This window comes from Drechmeria coniospora, chromosome 03, assembly GCF_001625195.1.
Source record: "Drechmeria coniospora strain ARSEF 6962 chromosome 03, whole genome shotgun sequence".
Taxonomy (NCBI): Eukaryota; Fungi; Ascomycota; class Sordariomycetes; order Hypocreales; family Ophiocordycipitaceae; genus Drechmeria; species Drechmeria coniospora.
This window is the reverse complement of record NC_054391.1, coordinates 8,935,418-8,956,958: the sequence shown is the minus strand read 5'-3', so window position 1 is coordinate 8,956,958 and position 21,541 is coordinate 8,935,418. Positions and strand designations below refer to the sequence as shown.

General features: G+C 60.3%; 6 protein-coding genes across 6 annotated transcripts; 4 read left to right on the top strand and 2 right to left on the bottom strand.

The window, feature by feature from the left end:
• Window positions 1-118: 118 nt before the first annotated feature.
• DCS_08078 (uncharacterized protein) lies at window positions 119-1,069 on the bottom strand (the record flags this gene model as incomplete). The annotated part of the gene is made up of 1 exon (XM_040805360.1): window positions 119-1,069. The coding sequence occupies one exon, from the start codon at window positions 1,067-1,069 to the stop codon at window positions 119-121; it is 951 nt and encodes a 316-aa protein (XP_040655464.1).
• Window positions 1,070-5,155: 4,086 nt separating this feature from the next.
• On the top strand, window positions 5,156-7,083 carry DCS_08077 (uncharacterized protein; the record flags this gene model as incomplete). Its single annotated transcript, XM_040805359.1, has 2 exons — window positions 5,156-5,172; window positions 5,235-7,083. 2 exons carry the CDS (start codon window positions 5,156-5,158, stop codon window positions 7,081-7,083), a joined length of 1,866 nt encoding a protein of 621 aa, XP_040655463.1.
• Window positions 7,084-10,074: 2,991 nt separating this feature from the next.
• Window positions 10,075-11,078, top strand: DCS_08076 (uncharacterized protein; the record flags this gene model as incomplete). The annotated part of the gene is made up of 2 exons (XM_040805358.1): window positions 10,075-10,266; window positions 10,566-11,078. 2 exons carry the CDS (start codon window positions 10,075-10,077, stop codon window positions 11,076-11,078), a joined length of 705 nt encoding a protein of 234 aa, XP_040655462.1.
• Window positions 11,079-14,577: 3,499 nt separating this feature from the next.
• On the bottom strand, window positions 14,578-15,399 carry DCS_08075 (uncharacterized protein; the record flags this gene model as incomplete). The annotated part of the gene is made up of 1 exon (XM_040805357.1): window positions 14,578-15,399. One exon carries the CDS (start codon window positions 15,397-15,399, stop codon window positions 14,578-14,580), a length of 822 nt encoding a protein of 273 aa, XP_040655461.1.
• Window positions 15,400-15,699: 300 nt separating this feature from the next.
• DCS_08074 (sulfatase domain protein) lies at window positions 15,700-18,348 on the top strand (the record flags this gene model as incomplete). The annotated part of the gene is made up of 1 exon (XM_040805356.1): window positions 15,700-18,348. The coding sequence occupies one exon, from the start codon at window positions 15,700-15,702 to the stop codon at window positions 18,346-18,348; it is 2,649 nt and encodes an 882-aa protein (XP_040655460.1).
• A 2,852-nt stretch (window positions 18,349-21,200) lies between these two features.
• On the top strand, window positions 21,201-21,506 carry DCS_08073 (uncharacterized protein; the record flags this gene model as incomplete). The annotated part of the gene is made up of 1 exon (XM_040805355.1): window positions 21,201-21,506. The coding sequence occupies one exon, from the start codon at window positions 21,201-21,203 to the stop codon at window positions 21,504-21,506; it is 306 nt and encodes a 101-aa protein (XP_040655459.1).
• Between the last annotated feature and the right edge of the window lie 35 nt (window positions 21,507-21,541).

Sequence of the window (21,541 nt, the reverse complement as noted above, 5' to 3'; positions counted from 1 at the left end):
GGCCGACCCGAGGAGCAGCAGGCCGGGTTACGGAAGCAAGACGGAGGCGCCCTCTCTCGGTGACGCGATGCTTGTTCGGTGCTATGTAACGGGGATCTAGGTGGCTCTGTATCAGCGTCTAGGTGGTTGAAATAAGTGTGTGATTCTTGACGTCGATGCAGCTCAGAATGGGCCTCAGCTTGTTCCGAATGTCCCTCTGCAAGCGGTGATCGTTTGGGGTGCGGAGGGTGCGGGCATAGGCGAAGGAGACGGAGACGGCGCACAAGGTCGACTCCTGCATGACCTGCCATTCCGTCGGAAGCAGCTTGGTTCCGCACCAGGCAATGTCGTCACCCATCAACCTCTTCCCCACGCGGGTCAGGATCCAGGGGAACTTGGAGACGTCGTCGCAGGACGCGTCGACCGGCGGGATGTTGACGCTGAGCAAGAGTCTGTCGGGGACGAGAGGTTTCCCGGACTCGGCGAGGGTGTCGACGAGCTTGGCGACGAGCTCGGCGTATATCTGGACGGACAAGGGAACCGGCGTGGTGAACCATGGGAGGTGGCCCTTTTCGTTGACCGTCACGACGATGGCCGGCACGCGAGCGTTCTTGACGGCGAAGGAGGCGGCGCCGATGGCGAGCGACAGAGGCATGTCCTGGTTGGTGAATACGGTGCCGAAGCCGGGGCCGATGACGGCGAGATCGGGCGATTTATGCTGCCACAGCTCGGGGCCGAACTTGTCGATGCCGAGGCGGAGTGCCTTTTTGGTAGACCCCTTGACCCAGTGCAGATGGGGCTGCGAGAGGTTGCGACCCCAGACGTCGTCGGAGAGGATGCAGCTTCGGTACTGGCAAGTCCTGAAGCGCTGCTTATACCCGAAGCAGATGCCTGTATCGCATTGGTCCTTCCACGGGCTCGAGAGGACGACGTCGTGGCCCCTGGCGATGAGGGTGTCGGTGGTGACGCGCACTCGGAGCTCGGCCCAGGTTTGTTGACTCGAGTGGACGATGCGGAGGGGCTCTCCGTGTCCGAGGGCGACGAGGGCGACGGGGGCGACGAGAGCGGCGAATCGGAGGAGGAGAGTCATGATGACGGGCTCGAAGCAAGGCCTTTACGATATCGGGACTCACAGGGGGATTGGTCAGTCGTTTGGCACCCTACCCTTGATCGGGCCGTCCTGATTCTATCGATGAATGAAAGGGCCACGAGACACGAGAACCATGACACTTGGCCGAGCAGTGTCGAAATCTTGTTGTTTATTTTCCCTTGATCGGGCCGTCCTGATTCTATCGATGAATGAAAGGGCCACGAGACACGAGAACCACAACACTTGGCCGAGCAGTGTCGAATTCTTGTTGTTTATTTTCCCTTGATCGGACTCTTGTCCATCGCGCCGACGGGTTACGAAAACAAGGGGCGACCAATGGAGAGCGCGTGGCGATGGTGATGGAAGTGAATCAGAGTTTACAAACGCATACACGGCTCTCCGACAGGCTGGCGTCGAACGCGATCTCTACGCGCGTCTGTCTGCAAGCCCCCGGCCCGTCCTCGAGGCCAATTTGCTTGCCAGGACATGGGCCTATGCAAGTTGGCGCTCATACTCTGCCACCGCATCTCGCGTGCTCGCGACTGCGCGACTCGTTTGGCGTCCAAGGGGTTGGGCCGGTCGGCGGCGGCGGCCCGCCATGTGCGAGATTTATGGCAAACAGCAGCGTCAGACTTCCTGACACCAAGACAGGCGGCAACGAGTCGAGGACGTTGCTCGCTCCGCTTCGAGAGCTTCGGTTGGTTGCCCCTATTCGGACCTGCCCCAGCTGAGCCGCAACCGGCTCGACGATGGTGGTGACATGAACGCGACGACGTCGACAGGCCGAGGCAGCCGCATATCCTACACGCAGGCTCAGGAGACGACGGTAAGGACCGCGGGGGGCCGCACGTGCAAACTGCGGATAATTCCTTTTCATGCCGGTGCAAGCACAACTACAGTGCTGTGCCGTACAGGCAATGCTAATGTCTTGATATCCATCCGCTCGACGGCGTCCAGGTCGACCGGCAGGCAGATGGAGACAAGATGGGCCGACGACGACGGCCGGCACCGGGCTCGAGCGGGCGTGATTGCATGGGAGAAGCAATTCTTGCTCTTCTCCCACGCGCATCTTTGCCCGGAGCACTCGCATCTTTGCCCGGAGCACTCGCATCCTCACTCGTGTCATGCGTGGAGGTGCACGTGTACCATGGTCGATGCAAGGGTGCTGTGCCAGAGGTGCTCGCGTCCGGAGAGTACGGCACAGGTTGCCATCGGCCAACTCCTCCGGCGTGGCAGTGCAACTTGACGGTCGAATGCTGGAGACTCGGACGGTGCGACGACTCGGGAGGCTCGTCCATGCAAGGACAAAGGTCGTCACCTGGGCGGCGATGATGGCATCACGTACTAAAGCAGGTGCCTGTATAGCAGTACATGTGCGTACAACACACCTACCAAGTACACCTACCAAGTACACCTACATGTACAGCCTTTACTGTGCTGTACTAGCTTTAACTTTGAAATACTCCGTACTCGTATAGTAGGACGTGCAACTATTACTTGCAAAGCATACTTGTATCTGTCGGCGGTGCTGTTGCAGGGATCTGGCCGTCGTGCATTGGCGGGCGAAGCGACAGGGGCGGGGAAAGGGGGGGACTCTGGGGTTTCTTGGCTTGATGGATACGGAATACGGATGCCAAATAATGAACCGTTATTAATATTACCAGCACCTCATAATACTCGGGTACACCTATATCCGTAATTCAATAAGTAATGACTATCATTATCCGCCGAGTGACTCCGTTTGCATGGCCGGAGGGCTCCGGGGTCCGCAGCTACCTCGGCACGTACTTTGGCATGACAATACCTACTTGTACTTACTTGCAGTACACCACGTATTACCTGTACCAGTAGAGAAGCTGTACCTTTTCCGTACGGAGCACTTGGTGGTGAATAATAGTGAATAATACTCAGTAGGTGTGCGTGAACGCTGTAGGGAGTGGGAGTGGGAGTAGTCCTTGCCGTCCTCGTCATTCATGTCGCCTTCCCATGCCGCAGAGGCAGCGTCTGGTGGTTTGACTGCATACTCGTTGCCCGCACTCGGCACGATGCATGTGCTTGGTAGGTGTACGGAGAATTATTCCTACGAGTACTCAAGATATTGCTACAACTACAGATCACTACCAGCAGGGCTGACGGTACGGAATCCTCCCACGACGGGTAGAACGCACAATAGGGTGTATCGAGCTACGAGGATTCGACAGGCGAGCTGATCGTGCGAGTGGACCGGTCGAGATATGACGAGCCTAACCAGTATCAGCCCTCGAACTGAAAGGGTCGGAGCATCTCTCGACGAATCGAAGCGGCAACGTCGGGCGAACTCGTCATGTGCAAGGCAAATGTGGAGAACAGTCGGGATTCCACGGCTGCGGCTGGCGATCCTGCTTCCTGCTGAAGACTAAAGGCTGAGGCCCAGGAGGTGCGTGGTGTGGGGAGCAGGGGCATGACTCGGTAGGGGAAATGAGACAAGCCCGGCCGGCTCGAATCGCTCGTTTCGCCCGCCTTTCGACGGTTACAGTTCGGTGCCCTTGCTCCGTGCTTACGGCACAGCGAGTACTTTGCACTACTGATACTTGCGAGTAGGTCTAGCGGTGGGCGTGGGTGTTGACGTTATCCGCCAAACGACGGGGCGACGACAAAGGCGCTGGGCGTTGGGCATCCCATCCTTGCCGGTTGGATAGAATACATGTACACTCTGCTGCTCGCAAACGCACGGCACAGCACAGTGCCCTAGGCATCGAGTAGGTGCACAACGATACGTGCACATAAGTACAGCGGCGAATGGCAGCCAGAGCTCGATGGAACCGAGGCATCATGGTGGTGCCCTTGGCAGGCACTCGACGAGGATGTTGCCTCTTCGATAGGCGAGCCCGGAACGTAGCAGCAGGGTCCAACCCAACCAGCCCATCCCCGGCAGGGATCCATGCACACCTGCATCCCATCGCTCACCCTGCGAGTGCACTTGTACGGCTGGCCTCTGGCCGAGCGACGGTGCGTAGGACGGAGGGCATGGAGTGTTTGTGCTTGCACGTGCTGGGCCGACGAAACAAGAACGGGCGGCGGCTGAGGCTTTCCGCCACGCGCGCGTAACGGCACCGTTTTGGACTCGGTGGCGCCGGGGGCGCTCGCCATCTCCGCGCCGGCTGCGGAGCGCAAGTACAGGTACAAGGAGGGTACTGTGATGGACTCGCCGCTCACCGCGCGCGCCGTGGAGGAACATGTATCCTTCACCACCTCGGCCGTCGTCTGAGGTGCCTGGACTTGCTCGGGCCCATGCGGCTTAGGCTGGCTGCATGCAACGACCCGTTCGGCGCATCATCCGTCCTCGGCCTGCAGTCGCGCCTCGAACGAGGGCAGGCCGATCGGGCTTAGCTTGGTTCCACCGGCCAAGAGCGAGAAGGAGCCGGCGAGGCCAAGCGCGATGCCAGAGAAGGCGCCGGCGAGAGAGAAGGGCGATCGAGAAGGAGCAAGGCAAAGGGAAGGCAGGAAGTCGGAGACGGCGAGAAGGAGAGAGGCAGCGGGGGAAGGCGGGAGGGAAGGAAGTCGGGAGAGAAGGAAGGCGGGAGAGAGGAAAGGCGGGAGGGAAGGAAGGCGGGAGAGAAAGAAGGGGGGGGGGGGAAAGGAGAGGGGAATAAAAAGAGGAGGGGAATAGAAAGAGGAGGGGATTAGAAAGAGGAGGGGAATAGAAAGAGGAGGGAATAGAAAGAGGAGGGGAATAGAAAGAGGAGGGGAAGAAAAAGAGGAGGGAATAGAAAGAGGAGGGGAATAGAAAGAGGAGGGGAAGAAAAAGAGGAGGGAAAGAAAAAGAGGAGGGAAAGAAAAAGAGGAGGGCGAGACGGAGACTCGTGGCGAGGCATGGTGTGCCGAGTTCGCAAGGGGCACGGAGATGGAGTCGAATCTTGCCTCGTCCTCCACTCGACCACCTCGTCCCGCTCCCGTCTGACACGGCCGACGCACTCACAGACCTGTTTCGACACCTCGTGCCACGTGCCCGGAACGGGCTCAGGGGAGCAGGGGATCGCGACGACTCTCAAAACCCCCCGCCCCCCTTGCCGCCGCGCACACTCTCCTCGCCCGTCCACTTCGGACATGCTTGACCGAGCGGCGTACGTGCTTCCCGCGTCGGCGTCGTCGATGCTCATCACCCACGAGCCGTTGGACCTCACAGGAACGGGCCGCACCGGACGACGGCGACCCAAGGCGAAGCGATGACTCATTACTTGCCTCGAGACGAAGCAGGCCTCGCCGACGCCCTCGGCAGAGTCGACTTGGGCCGACCGAGTGCCCGCCGTCACCGTCACGGGGCCACGCCGGCGACGCCGCCACCCCCTCGCACGACCTCGGCGGCCCGGGAACCGCATGCCACGACGCCCCACGACGATGCTCGGTACGGCTGGGAGCCCCCATGGCACGCCTTGGACGGCCCGGAGAGGAGGGCTTCGGACGCCGGTCGAACACTGTCGGGAGGGCAGTCGTCTCCTTCCACGAGCGGCAGGCTGGGAGCGCCGTCGTTGTCGGGTTCGACCTACAGCATCTACCCTCCGCCGAACAAACCGCTTCCACCGCTTCCGGCCAAGGCGAGACAGCCGAGGCGGATGCCGTCGCGAGAGTCGGTCCAAGTGTCCGGCGACCACCTCGACCCTTTCGGCGCCTCGTCGGCCCTCGTCATGTCACGGCTCGTAAAGACGCCGTCGGCGCCGGCCGCCGCGCCGGCTCATGCGGATGCGAGGCGTGAGATTCCCCGTCGACACCGATCGGCGGCGCCCGAGATGGCTCGAGGAAGGGGGCCTCGGTCGCGGCCTCGGCTCGACTTGCGAGCGGCCAAGCTGCTCGTCCCGGACGACAAGCGCGGCGGCGGCGGCGGCGGCGTCCACCACCTCGACCTGTCGCCGAGCTCGGCCGTGCTCGCCAGCAAGCACGGAAACAACACGGTGAGGATCTGGGACGCCGACGAGGGCGCGACGCGGGCCGTCATCAAGTTCTCGTCGTACACGGAGGCGCAGTCCCGGTCGCGCGACTACCTGATCCGGAGCCACTGCCTGCTGTCCGAGACGTCGCCGCTCGTCGCCGTGGCCACGCGGTTCGGACGGTCGGTCGACGTGTGGGACTGGCGCCGCAAGAAGTGCCTGCAGACGCTCGACGACGCCGACCGGTGGACGGCGGGGCGGGCCGAGGTCGACGGCTCGGGCCACCGGCCCCTGCTGGCGCTGTACCGCGCCGCCGACGGCTCCATCGACCTCTACGCGGCGGCCGACGGCAAGGCGGAGAGGAAGCCGTTTGCGAGGTCGAGGTCCATCTGCCTCGCGCGGGCGGGCCTGCCCTTTGTGCCGCAGTACCCGGAGCTCGCGCTGTCGGCGACGGGCCCGCTCCTCGTGGCCGCCGCGGGCCCGCGACAGCCTCGCCCCGGACGGCCGCCGCCGGACAAGGAGACGCTGCTCGTCGCCTGGGACGTCGGCGACCTCGAGACGACGTCGACGGCGGCCAAGCCGTACCGCGTCGCGCGGCCGTGGCAGCACGCCGACATGGCGACGGCCATCCCCAGCGAGCTGCGCGCCCACGGCAGCCTCGTCGTCTCCATCTGGATCCCCGCGAGCGTCCGGGCCGTCGGCGGCGGCGGCGGCGGGAGCCTGACGCGCGTGCCCGTGCCGTCGCGGCAGGTGCTCGTCTGGGACCTGTCGGCCAACTCGACGCGGACGTTTGCCATACCCAACGGCACGTCGTGCGTGTCGCCCGACTGCCGCCACGTCGCCTACTGCCACGCGCGCGGTGCCGGCCTCGGCGCGCGCGGCCGCCTCTGCATCCTCGACGTCGCCGACGGCCGCGAGCTGTGGTGCTGGCCGAGTAGGGACGCGCTGGCCATTGACAGCGGACCGCGGGCCGGGTTCGAGCAGTTTGACGACCTCGGGCTCGTCACGGAGCTCGCCTTTTCGGCCGACGGCCGGCGGCTCGTCATCGGGGACCGGCAGGGCCGCGTGGGCGTGTACGACGTGTTTGAGGACGAAGCGGCCGTTGATTGAGGGGGGGGGGATGCGTGCTGGACGGCGGGTGCTTCGGGTCAGGGGAGCGGGGGGGGGGGGGGGGGGATGCGTACTGGACGGCGGGTGCGTCGGATCGGGGGAGCGAGGCGGCGCTGATGGTCGGATGCAGCTGCGTCTTGCGCCGAAGAGGGTAAACGGGCGTGCCGGTTTGCTTCTCGCGACGTGGAGAGGAGATGGCGAGCGAGGATGCTCGAGCGAGTATTACATAATACACCTTGATGTACTCTATACGAGTGGGAGTGCAGCATCCGTAGCTGTGGCGGGACGAATTCGCTGTGGCGGGATGTTCGCTGTGGCGGGATATTTGCTGTGGCGGGATATTCCCTGTGGCGGGAGAGATACGCTGTGGCGGGATAGATTCGCTGTAGCGGGATAGGTTCGTTGTGTCGAGATAGATTTGCTGTGGCGAGATAGATTTGCTATGGCGAGATAGATTTGCTATGGCGAGATAGATTTGCTGTAGCAGGATAGATGCTCTGTAGCGGGATGGATTCGCTGTGGGCAAATGGATTCGCTGTGGGCAAATGGATTCGCTATGGCAGGATAGATTTGCTGTAGCGGGATAGGTTCGTTGTGGCGAGATGTATTTGCAGTGGCAGGATAGATTCGCTGTGGCGGGATAAATTCGCTGCGCCAACCGGATTCGCTTCGCCGTGGCCAAATGAGTTCACTGCGGCAAAATGGGTTCGCAGTGGCCAAATGGATTGGCCATCGCAGGATAGATTGCTGTAGCGGGATAGATTCGCTGTGAGGAGATGGATTCGTTGTCGCCAAATGGATTCGCTGTGCCAAATGGATTGGCCATGGCAGGATAAATTCGGATAGATTCGCTGTGGCGAGAATGATTCGCTGTAGCAGGATAGATTCGCTATAGCCAAATGATTTGCTGTGCCAAATTGGTTCGCTGTGGCGAGATGGATTCGCTATGGCGGGATGGATTCGCCGTGGCAGGATGGATTAGCCGTGGCAGGATAGATTCGCCATAGCCAAATGGTATCGCCGTGCCAAATAGATTTACTGTAGCCAAATGGATTCGCCGTGCCGGATGGATTCGCTGTGGCGGGATAGATTCGAGATGGATTCGCTGTGGGCAGATGGATTCGCTGTGGGCAGATGGATTCGCTGTGCCAAATGGATACGTGGCCAAATGGATTCGCTGTGGCGGGATAGACTTGATGTGGTGGATGGATTCGCCAAATGGATTCGCTGTGCCAAGTAGATTCGCTGTGCCAAATAGATTCGCTGTAGCCAAATGGATTCGCTGTGGCGAGATGGATTCGTTGTGGAAGGATAGATTGTTGTAGTGGAATAGATTCGCTTTGGCCAAATGGATTCGCCGAGCCAAATGGATTCGCCGTGCTAAATGGGTTCGCTGTGGCGAGATGGATTCGCTGTGGCGAGATGGATTCGCTGTGGCGAGATGGATTCGCTGTGGCAGGATAAATTCGCTGTGCCAGATGGATTCGCTGTAGCCAATTGGATTCGCCGTGCCAAATGGAAACGAATTCGAGGTGCCAAATGGATTCGCTGTGGCGGGATAGGTTTGCTGTGGCGGGATAGATTCGCTATGGTGGAATGGGTTCGCTGTGGCCAAATGGATCAAATGGATTCGCTGTGCTAAAGAGTGCTAAATGGGTTCGCTGGCGAGATGGATTCGCCGTGGCAGGATAGATTCGCTACAGCCAAATGGATTCGCGTTGCCAAATGGGTTCGCTGTGGCAGGATAAATTCGCTATAGCCAAATGGATTCGCTGTGCCAAATAGATTCGCCGTGGTGGAATAGATACGCTGTGGTCAAATGGATCAAATGGATTCGCTGGCGAGATGGATTCGCTGTGGCAGGATAGATTCGCCATAGCCAAATGGAGTTGCTGTGCCAAATAGATTCGCTATAGCCAAATAGATTCGCTATTATTGTGGAATAGATTCGCTGTGGCCAAATTTATTCCCTGTGCCAAATGGATTCGCTGTGGCAGGATAGATTCGCCGGGGTGGAATAGATACGCTGTGGTCATGGATTCGCCGTGCCAAATGGATTCGCCGTGCCAAATGGATTCGCTGTGCCAAATGGAATCGCTGTGGCCATATGAATTCGCCGTGGCCATAATTATGAGTTGGCTGTGGTGGGATGGCTTAGCTGTGGCCAAAGGGATATTGGCCACCAGAGGAGCAGGCGTGAGAGTCGCTGTTGTGCCGAGCACGCACTCCGTTGTTGCACCTGTATTTCGCACGGTACACGGAGCACGGAGGCCCGGCATTACTAGGCACTTGCAGTACAGTGCAACCAGGTCGTGCCCGTGCGCTGGAGATGTCCATGGAACGGCTCCGGCGGCACAGTTACCTACACCTAGCACTCCGTACCGTACGCTGCACTCTGCACTCTGTAATTGCTCGTAGGCGCCATCGCTCCGCATTTTCTACCTCGTCATGCAAACGATTCTTTCGGACAATCAAAGGTGGTAATACAATGCTCTGTACGGAGTACCTGTGCTCCGTCATCACTTGTGGCACGGTCACCACTGTAGAAAAAGTGACGATTCAATCTTGATAGCGCTACGGAGCACTCCGTTCCACAGTACTAGGTAAGTGCTAGGTTAGTATCTACCTACCAGGTACCAAGTAGTACGCAAAAAATGAATCGCCCCCTGGCCACCCCGCTGTACGGAGCACCAGCAGTGCGCTGTGGGCGTACGACAGGTGCCAGATGCAAGCATCGCTGCAGTCGCACAACGGGTGCATCGTGACGCACGCCGCCGTCATCTGCCGTGAATGACGAGGATGGAATTTGCGCAGCAAGCACAATGCACCTGCGCAGGTGGGGATCTGCACCGAGTGCTCGGGTGCCTGTGCTTTGTGCCTACGGAGGACGGCACAGGTAGCATAATGACATGCGCATGGCGGTGTTCGGTGAAGGAAAAAAAAAGTCGCCATTGCTGTGGCCCATCTCACTTCTCGGACCGCCCAGCCGCCATGGACTCGTGTCGGCGGGTCGCCGTCGGTGTCGCCGTCGGTGCCGAACCGCCGATCCGGGACTTGTGCCAGGGCGAGAGGACGCAAGACGAAGAAACAAAGAAACGGTTCCGGTTGATGCATCACGGCTTCGGCTCGGAAACAAGTGACAATGATAATACAGGGCAGCGGTACTCGGCGCATGCACATATGGTACATGCATGTACCGGCTGGCAAGTGCCTTGCCGAGCAATACTTGCACCTCCTGTACATCGTACGGAGTAATACTTGCAGTACGGTACGGACAGAGCACGGAGCAGATGTATCCTCTTGTACTCCGTACATGTACTTGCACCACTTGTGGTTGTATCTTCTTGTGGCCCGTAAATTGCCGTGATTAATACTTGCACCTCACCCATGCACTTGTCCACCACATGAACGCCTGCATACAAGCACCCATCCATGATCCTTCTGTGCTCCGTAGATGCATGCACGGCACAACACATGCGCAGCAGCAGTGGCCCGACGAAAAGGGCGGTCCTCATTGCTGCCCAGGGCATGTGGGCGCAGGCACTCCCGACCGTGGTTTGCGCGCACCGCTCGTGCTCCCTCGTCGCGCTTCCTTGGCGCGCGAGCCCTCGGCAGGCAAGCGAGCGACGAATACGAGCCCATGGGCGACGACGGTCAACGGAGCCTGCCACCAACCGTCGCCGCCCGCTTCGTCCAGGGGGAATGGGGACTCTCGCGGCGGCGACTGCTGCATGCCGATTGGTCTCGGACGTGGCGGCATCGAATTTCCTCGCATTGCTGGCCGGGCCAATGATGGAGCTGCCGGGGGGCCTGCGGCGAGGGCGCGAGGGCACGAGCAAGGAGAGGGGCCCGCGGTGTCTCGGCGACGCTCCCACGGCGTCGCGACCCAACGCGGCGTAGGCGACGCTCAATATTGCGGCGGCCAAGCGACGGATCAGCAGGCCGAGGCATCGTCGGTCGGTGCATCGCCGCGTGACATGCGGCACGTCCCTTGATCTTTTGACGATTCGGTCGACGGCGGGACGGACGATGTGGCCGACGACTGGACGGACAGTTATTTGGCAGACGATTGGCAACGCCGTGGGGCCGTCGCCGAGACGGCGTGGGACTAGGCTGGCTGGCCCGCCGCGCGACGGGATGCTCCGTGCCGCCCCCGGGCGTCTTCTCATTGCCCAGTTCAGCATCTGCCGTCTCGTGTGGAGCGACCGATGTGGAGAGGAATAGGGGTTCTAGTCCGCCCAGGCACCAGGGGCGGAGCGAGGCCTCGTCGTGGTTCAGGGCCGGGCAGCGGCGCGAGACAGCCTATCCCAGTAGTACGGAGGACTCGGCACCTGGACCCAAGCAATGCAGTATTTGCAGCACATGTGCTCCGTACTTGCGCCTACTTGCAGTACGCAGCACTCCGACACTCAAGTACAGTGCAATTGCACCTACACCTACGGAGTACAGGCCGCTGCACACCTACTGTACAGTACACCTACAGTACGGCACGCTGCGCAGCCACACTGGCCGTAGCAAAAGTATAAACCTCGCCGTCGCGCCGTCGCCCTGCCTTGCTTGCGAGAGCACTCCTCGGGTGCACCACTACCGCGTACGAGGCCCGGCGAGCACTGTGCAGGCATGTCGTGGCGCGGAGCCGACAGAGTCCCTTGCACCGAGCATCCCTCGCGGGAAGCGCAGGTGCCGTGCAAGTTGAGACGAGGATTGCGCGGTAAATACTCCGTACAGCGCCCACCACCACTCCGTACCAAGTGTGTGCAGTAGCAGTGCTCGAGTACTTTATACATGCACAAGTGAGCAGTACCAAGTATGTGTACTGTACTTATTGGTGTCGAGTCCACGTCGTCACAAGTACATGTACAGTACAGTCACTCTGTACTTGCTTGCGCATTCCCCTCGCCGGCCAAGGAGCCGCGCTCCATCGGTACGGCGCATCGACGGCGGGCCCAATTTCCATCATCCCTTTTCACGCGATGAATGGGTGGAAAGTTTCGTCGCCTACGCGAACCTTGTTTCCGCCGAGGGGCCGTTCCGAAGGAGGCTTTCCGAGAGAATACGAGGTCGCCACTCGTACCGACACCGGTGTGCATGCAAGTACTTGTCAGCACACGCCAGCCCCCGGCACCAGGTGGGTGTACAGTGAGCGGCATGTCCACCCAGTACCCGGTGCCTACGGTACCTGTGCCTGCAAGTACCTACTACCTAAGGTACTGACAGAACAAGCTTCTCCTACAGAGCATTAGTGCTGCGCAGCAGACACAGGCCTTGAGCGGTGCACCACCTCGTGCCGCATGCGACTGGCGACTGATGCGCAGACACGGGTGTTTGCCCGTCGAGTATTCACCCGCCCCGGGTATTTGCCCTCGTCACGTCGTGCGACCGTGGCACGGTGCCTGGGAATTGGCGCCCGTGCTGCGTGTGACGGGAGTCCAAGTACTAGTACTCTGGCAGTGTCCGTGTGCGGTGGTATTAGGCCACATCCGACCTCGGCCGCCATGCGTGTCCCACAGCAATCTCGCAGGGCTGGCAGGGATGCATTGCAGTTACGAGCGCGGCCCGTCTCGTGTCGCGGACCTGCTGCACGGAGCCGGCCATGTTCTCCGTCATCATCGTCCAGTGCACGCAGGGAAGCACTGCACTCGGGTGTGGGTGTGGGAGTGCTGCGTGCCGCAAGTAGGCGTGAGTACATGTGGTGCAAGTAGGCGTGAGTACGGAGTACATGTGCTGCAAATGCTGTACTGAGTTAGTAGGCATTAACTGATGCTGCTGCGGGAAAGCCGCCCCGGAAACACAAGGGGCAGAGGCAAGCACAAGAATTGTGCTCTGCATGTACGGAGTACTCCGTGGTGTGGTGCACATGTACATGTACTTGCTCATGCACTCGATACTGGACGTCCAAGCAAGTACTCCGTAGGGTGACCAAGTAGGCACTTGGTGGTTGCAAGTACTTGAGTAGGTAAATGCACAGCATGGGGGTGCATGTGCATGTGGTGGATGCAGTATTTGTGCAGATGCAAGTACAAGCAGGCTCTCTCACATCATCGTCGTACAACGCCCTGCCGCGGATGCCACGTAGCATACATGTGCCAGGGAAGCGCCTGTCCCCCGCGTCGATGACGCAAGCACCGTCAGCTGCGCCGGTTTCGCGCGCGAGGAAAAACGAAGCAAAAGCTCCCATTCGGCGACGGCACTCGCAGAGTGCAGATGCACATGTATCTGCATGCGGGCGTAGTTGTAGGTGTGCAGTGGGCGTACTGTGCTTGTAGGTGTACAGTGAGCGTACTTGTAGGTGTACAGTGGGCGTACTTGTAGGCGTGCACTGGGTGTACTGTACTTGTAGGTGTGCAGTGGGCGTAGTTGCAGGTGTGCAGTGGGCGTACGTAATTGTAGGTGTACAGTGGGCGTAGTTGTAGGTGTACATGTGGGCGTAGTTGTAGGTGTACTCCGTACATGTGGGCTAGTTGTAGGTGCACATGCGGACGTACTTGGGTGAACATGTGCGTGTACCTGTATTGCAGGTGTACCTGAAAGTGCACTTTAGGTGCCGCAATCAAGGCGCGAGACAGTAAAAGAACATACTAGGTACCTAGACGTGCGCATGTGCAGTGTACTTGCATGTCGATGCAGAGTACGCCGTAATTACTGCATACTCCGTACTGTCGATGCAGATTGCACTGACAGCCAAGTACAGTACGGGTGCAGAGTACATTCCGATGATCGACCACACGGCACCGCATAAACACGCTGCACCCGAGCTGGTACTTGCAGCTGCCCGAGAGTGGGCGCAGCGTACATGTACTGTAGACTAGGTGTAGCCGCCTCGATGAGCGCATACTTTACCGACGGGACATGTACACCTGCGACTCAGCACATGTACACCTACGACCATCAGGACATGTACGCATACCATCATCAAGCACCTGCTGCTGCTGCGCATGCGCCGTTGGCTGAACTTGTACTCTGCGCACCTCGTGCTGTAGCTGCAAGCAAGTACATCCTCCGTTGGCTGGTGCTGGCGCATGTACAGTACGGATACTCAGTACAAGTAGGTACTGTCCAACCAAATGTACTGTACATGCACTTCAGCTTGTACTCCGTCCTGGTACTGCAGCTTGTACTCCGTAGGTACCGTCCAACCAAATGTACTGTACATGCACCGCAGCTTGTACTCCGTCCTGGTACTGCAGCTTGTACTCCCTCCTTGCACTCCCTCCTTGCACTCCCTCCTTGCACTGCAGCTTGTACTCCGTGCATGCACTGTAGCTTGTCCGTGCATGCACTGTAGCTTGTCCGTGCATGCACTGTACGGTGCGCTCCGTCCTCGCTCGAGCGAATCAACAAACACACCATCGCAGAGGTACCGAGTACTTGCCCCTGCACCCATTGTACGCGCCGCCACAGGTACCCGTGTCCTTGCTCGCTCCTCCCGTCAACGGCGGACCCGTGGCGCCGTGAACGGCGGCTGGTGGGTCCGCTGGCATGCACCCCATAACTTTATTGTGCGTGTGACTTGACCGCACCCCCTCCTCGCTCGAAGCCTGCCCTTCGAGTTCCGCCGACGCAACAAACATTCTCGTGTCTTGGCCGGGACGGCGGCATTCCAGAGGCGCGCGCCCCGGCACGACGGCACGCGACACCAAGCCCCCTTGGGCCTGCCCGCAGGGGTGTCGCCCACGACTCTGCGCCCGCCGCCGCCGCCGCCGCCGCCGCCATCTGCCGTCGCCTCGATCCCACCGCGCGCGTCCTTGGCTCGCCCTCCTGTCCGTCCGTGAACGTGCAGCGTTGGCGTCGAGCGGCCGAGAGCATGGACCGACTCGCTAGCTCGTGCCGCCAGCTGGCCCTACGAGCCATCGAGGGCCACCCGCCGACGATGACGGCCAACGGAAACGGGCAAGGCTGAGCCGACGAAAGGGAGGGCGAGGGCGAACCCGGCTCGACGACTCCTACGACGCGAGGGGAGCCGCCGCGGCGGAGGAGGAGGAGGGGGCCAGCACGGACGCCGAGCGAGCCATGGATCAGCCCGCCTGACGGTCGCTTGCTGTTCCAGTTGCTATTCTCGTCACCGTGGTGCTTTCCGTCGCCCGTCCTGCCGAGGCCATACCAAGCTACCGCGCTTCCGGGTGCCCTGGCCACGCCGTCTGGGGGAGCTGTCGTGTGCCGACGCTGTGCCGAACCTTCTCCTTCCTCTTCCTCCTGAGCTCCCCTCCTCGTCGTTCCCTTTGGCCTCCTTCTGCCTCCTTCAACCTCCTCTCTCTCGGGCCGCCTGCTTTCCCTCCTTTGCCTCGCCGCGGGGACTCCCACTCCCTCCGTGCTCATGCCGCGAGTCTCTTGACCCGACCCCGGAGCAGCGGCCACGCAGAGCACGACGCTCGCTCCCGCGCCTCTTGACGCTCGCTCCCGGAGCAGCGGCCACGCACGCCACGACGCTCGCTCCCGAGCCTCTTGACCCGACCCCGGAGCAGTGGCCACGCACAGCACGACGCTCGCTCCCGCGCCTCTTGACCCGACCCTCTTGACCCGACCCTCTTGACCCGACCCTCCCGACGTCCCCCAGCTTCCCTCTCGCTCTGCTCTCGCCCGCGCCGCTCGTTCCTCCGCCTCACTTCCCAACGCGCCATGGAGTCCGTCCAGCGGCCGCTGTTCTTCCTCCGCCGTGTCGTCCTCGCCGTCGCCCCGAGGTTCGCCAATCGACGCTTCGCCTTTGCCATCGCCACCGTCGCCCTCCTCGGCGCCAAGCTCGTCCACATCTCCGCCCACCTCGATGCCGTCCAGCCGTCCGACCTCCTCCGCTGGGGCCTCTCCTTCTTCCTCCAGGACACCGTCGTCCTGCTCCTTCTCCGCGTGCTCTTCGACCATGGCGCCTGCGTCACCGCCTTGGCCGTCGTCGCCACCGCCATCCTGCTGACCCTCGCCGGCATCAGCATCACCTTCATCGCCGTCACCGGCTCCGAGCTGCAGTGGCGCAATGTGACCGTCGCCGGTGACTCGTCCTCGTGGAAGATGCTCCTCACGGGGCTCGTCTCCCTCTCCGTCACCGAGGCGGCGCTGTTGACCGTCGCCGCCCTTTTGCAGGTCTTCTTCTACGTCGTCGCCGGCACCGCCGTCGACATCCTTCGCTGGCCTCTCGCCCTGACTTTGCGACTCTGCCGCTGCCGACGGCCGCGATATGCCGCCGCCGCCACCCACGACGACGACGAGGACGACGACGACTACGAGCGTCTGGAGCGGCACGAGTTCAAGCACGCGTCGGAAAACTCGTCCGATGCCGACGGCACCGTGAGCCCTTGGGAGGACGCCGAGCGCGAGCCGGCCCTCGCCTCCTCCCGCCTGACCTCGGCTCTTCGCGTCTTCGTCGGCCTCACCCTGGCCGCCCAGCTGCTCTGCTTCCTCTTCCGACCGTCCGACGCCTCGCTGTCGTACCTCTCCTGGACCCTGCCCCTGATGCCCCTCGCCCAGCTCTCCTCGGCCGCCGCCTCCCTGACGAGCCTCCTCACCCTCTCGAGCAACCTCGACAACCGCACGGCGCTGACGGACCCGGTGCCCTTCGCCTGGCTGCCCGCCAAGGGGCCGCTGCCCGGCTTCGAGGACTGGTACCAGTCCGGCGAGACGCACTACAACGCCACCGCCGATCCCCTGAAGCTGACGAACCTCGACGACGACCTCCTCTCCTCCCTCCGCGGCCGTCTCGCCGACGTGCCCATCCGTCACGTCATGCTCGTCAAGCTCGAGAGCACCCGCAAGGACGTCTTCCCCGTCAAAAGGGACGGCGTCGCCTGGGAGCGTCTGTCCAACACCTTCAAGGACAAGAAGCTGCCCGAGTCGGCCGTCGATCGGTTTGCCACCCTGACGGCCAACGCGCGCTTCATCACCGGCGACAACGACGACGGGCTCGCCGACAAGCGACCCGCCGAGAGCCCCTCCGCCTCCCGGGGCCGCGCCCGCGGTGGCCTCAACGTGAACAACTGCTACACGACCTCGACCTACACCCTCAAGAGCCTCGCCGGCACCCACTGCGGCATCAGCCCGCTCGCGGCCGACTTCAACCTCGAGGAGAGCCATCACATTTACCAACCCTGTCTGCCGCACATCTTCAACGCCTTCAACAACCTGTCGAGCTCGGCCGGTTCCGGCGCTTCCGAGGCGGCCCCGAGCGCCGACGGCGGAAGCCCGACGACGGCGGCGCCTGGAAAGCGAAGCTTGTTCTCCGAGGACAAGCTAGTCCATCCCTTTGCCTCGTACAAGTGGAAGTCGGCCTTTATGCAGTCGACGACGACTCGCTACGACAAGCAGGACCGCATGATGCCCCAGTTTGGCTTCCCCGCCGACAGCATCATCGACTGGTGGTACCTCCAGGACGCGCACAAGTTCCCGCCCGTCAACATCACCGACGTCAACTACTACGGCATGCCCGAGGTCGCCATCGAGGATTACCTGCGCGACGCCTTCGCCTCGGCGCAGAAGAATGACGAGAGGCTCTTCCTCTCTCACCTGACGAGCACGACGCACCACGCGTTCGGCATGCCGGCCGAGGAAAAGTATGTGCCCCTGTCCGGCGACAAGGAGTGGGACGATCTCTCGCACTACCTCAACGCCGTCGGCTACGTCGACCGCTGGCTCGGCAGGATCCTCGACATTCTCGAGGCCGAGGGCGTCGCGAACGAGACGCTCGTCATCTTCGTCGGCGACCACGGGCTCTCCATCGCCGAGCGCGGAAGCTTCACGCCGTACAGCAACCCGCACGTCGGCAACTACCACGTTCCTCTCGTCCTGTCCCACCCGAAGCTGCCCGTCGTCGACGTAAACGACGCCGTCGTCTCCCTCCAGATCCTCCCGACCATTCTCGACCTGCTCGTCGAGACCGGCTCCCTCGACGAGGCCGACGCCGCCGCCGCCCGCGCTCTCGCTCGCAACTATGAAGGCCAGTCCCTCATTCGACCGCTCCGCAAGTTCTCCGACAGGACCGGCCACGGCGACTGGCAAATCACCGTCATGAATCCCGGCGGCTCCACCATCGCCGTGCGCGATGCCCGAAGGCCCAACTGGCGACTGATCGTCCCCGTGTACGGCAACTATGAATGGCGCTTCACCGACCTCGAAAACGACCCGCACGAGATGAGCCCGGTCCTCTCGTTCGACTTTGACGCCCTCATCAACCGGCTCAAGAAGGACAATGGCGAGGTCACGGCCAAGTGGGCCGAGGAGGCTGCCAGCGTCACCCGCTGGTGGGCCGAGGAGAATTACCGACGCTGGCGGTACAAGTCTTAGCGAGCTCGTTTTGCTCGTTGCTCTGTATTTCCCGGCTCCTCTCTGCTGTTATTTGCCTCTGTCAACAGCATGTCGGTTCACCCGTGTTTGCGTGGCCGAGCCGGCGCCGGTGGAGCACAGAGACGAGGGCGGGAACGGATCTCCAGAGGCGCTGAGAAGATGTGATGTGGGCGACAGCCAGCGGTTTATATCTTGGCGACAACTACCAGCGGATCAGCTTACATCGAGCGTCACGTCATCTTCATGTCACGTCATCTTCATTCCCCCTTGCTCCTATGCTCCGATGCGGGGACCGTTTTGCGCCGATCTCGGCGTCTGGAAGGGGGCGTTTATGTGGCATTGGAGAGGGTTCGATGGGTACGTTTTCTCCGGTCCGGTCAAGCGACGGAAGCCATGCTGGGAGGTGCGAAAGCGAAGCGTATACTCTCTGTTCATCCAGGGCGAATTGCAGAGGGTCCAAAGTTTTTTGTACGCGGTCCATTTGCCGATACTCGAGAGTCGCTAAAGCCATGAGCAGCCGGCGTACCTTGAAAAGGATTTTCTTCGCTAAAAGACAGTCGCGGCACGAGAATCGGCTCTCGTGTAAGTGCATGGGTTTCATGAGTGACGATGCGGAGGTGGACGTTGGCTGCGGGCCACCTGTCATGAGAGCGGCACGAAAGGGGTAGTCGATGGCAACTCGACGGTATAGGTTGCAAGAAAAGATGTATGAACAAGAAATGAACCAGAGCAATTTCAAGCAAGCTTTCATTTGCGTCGTAGTAGTCGATGGCAGCTCGACGGTATAGGTTGCAAGGCAAGATGTATGAACAAGAAATGAACCAGAAGAATTTCAAGCAAGCTTTTATTTGCGTCATAGTAGTCGATGGCAACTCGACGGTATAGGCTGCAAGACAAGATGTATAAACAGGAAATGAACCAGAGCAATTTCAAGCAAGCTTTCATTTGCGTCATAGTGGTCGATGGCAGCTCGACGGTATAGGTTGCAAGAAAGGATGTATGAACCATAAAATGAACCACAGGAACTCAAGCAAGCTTTCATTTGCGTCATATCAACGCAGCAGATGATAATTACGGGAGATTGCGCTTCAACCGCATGTGTAGACGAACGGTACGGGCAAGACGTCGGTCGGCTGCCGTTGAACAAGCGGTTCCCGCCCCTGGAAGCAACACGTGTGTGTACTGTAATGTCTTTCTCGTCCGTTTCGGTGCGCCGCTAATAGTCTGTCACACCCTGTTCGAGCAATACACCAGTAACTCCAAAAGTGCGGAGGAGCACACTAGGAGGAGTCAGTCTTACCAGTACTCCGTGGTATTATCAGTAAGTGGAATTATATAGCAGCGGTACGCCGTATCCGAAATGCTCTGTACTCCGCAGTAATACCAGTTATAGATTGCACAAGAATAAGTGCGGAGTAGTACGGAGTAATAGTAGAGTGCTTGTATAAGCGGACATAAGCGGATATTGGTGCACATGTCACAACCCCCTATATTACTATAAATAAGGGGAGCCACGGCCGTAGAGGTCCATCCATCATCCGCAACCCCCACGAGATGTTGTTTTTCCACTTTATATTATCACATGGCTCCACACCGCGGTGAGCAAAATGGACGGTGACCATCTCGTATTAGGAAGCTGCCGTGCCGCTGTGCCGGCGCCCGGCCCATGAAACCCCCTGGCAGAGCCGGCCGAATGCGTATTCGGTTCTTACCCCGACCTTTTCATTGCCAGACTTTGGTCCCTTGTTTCGGCAATGAGCAAGTACGGGTTACCATCCTGCCTGGCGCTCCAGGGGATCCCCCAGAGTGCGAGGAGAACCAAAAGTGGTGATGATCTCATGGTGCATTGTGAATCCTCGCTTCGGTCACTTGCCGATGTGCCCTACGCTTCTCACTGCCGTGAGGTGTTGCCGCGAGATGTTAACACGGGGTACGAAGTACGAGAACTGCTCCATCGTACACTTTCTTCCGGGTTCGTCTGTTCGCACAGGGGCCGTAGTTGCTTGGTAGAGTCGGTTGGTGATGTGGCCATGGATATCCTTCAGGGGGGGGCGAAAACCGTTCCGGTCGAGATCAAGCGCTTCTCTTGCTTGCTTCCTGCAGTCATCATTGCCGCTCCCCGTTGGACGGCGGCGGCGCGAAGTTGACATCGCGACGGCGCTTATGATGACTCGACGATGAAACCATGTCGCATGACCACCCACCCAATTCGATGGTGGAGTAGACCAGCTCCATGTCCGACTATCCCCCACCGGCCAACTATTCTGAGAGCCGTCAAGTTTCCAGAGGAAGACGGAACGAGGTAATTTTAGTCAGGGAGTTCTGCTAGACGAATCGAATCACCCGATGTCGGCCTGTCTCTGGTAGGAGAGGGGCGGCCCGGATGCTCAACCCTTGTTTGCCGCTGTCAGATTGGCGTGCCCTCGGAGTAACGCTGTGAGCGGGCCGGTGCGTGCGATGCGTCTGACCAGAGACCGCCATTTCCATCCGTAACCCACGATGTTGCCTCGAATGGACATTGTGCATGCGACCAGCCCCCCGTCCACTTTCCCTCTCATTTGCCCCCGTTGGTTCGGCGATGGGCCTGCCTCTCAAGGTTAGATCACCGTCGAGCATCCATGGAAATTAGATTATTCGGGAATAGAGGAGGAGTTCATGGTCGCCATCATCGCAACCAACATCTACTGTACATGGTGTATGGAAATCGTAGCAGCCACGTAAAAAGGGACCGAAGCCGCCCTGATCCCTTTTGCCATCCTCCGCGCAGCCCATCCCCCCTTCACCACCGACGTCGCCAATCGCCAGCAGCTCGCTGCCTGTCGGGTCTAAACGCCGGGTAGCCCTCCGCCGTCATGAAGTTCGTCTCCTCCATAGCCGCCCTGGCCGTCCTGGCTGCAGCGGCGCCCCATGACAAGAACAAGGCGCCGCAGCAGTCGCTCGATGTCAAGCTCAGCATGGTCGGCAACACAAAGGTCGAGGCCATCCTCACAAACACGGGTCCCAAGGCAGTGAGGCTGCTAAAATCCGGCACCATCCTTGGCAACAGCCCAACGAAAAAGGCGACGGTATCTTCAGGAGGTCCGTTTGTTCCGCAGCCCACGCCCTGCCCGGCTTTGATTTATTCCCATTCGTTTCTGCTCTTGCTTGGGATCGCATAGGCTGACGGCTGAATGCAGATGGTGAGATCAATTTT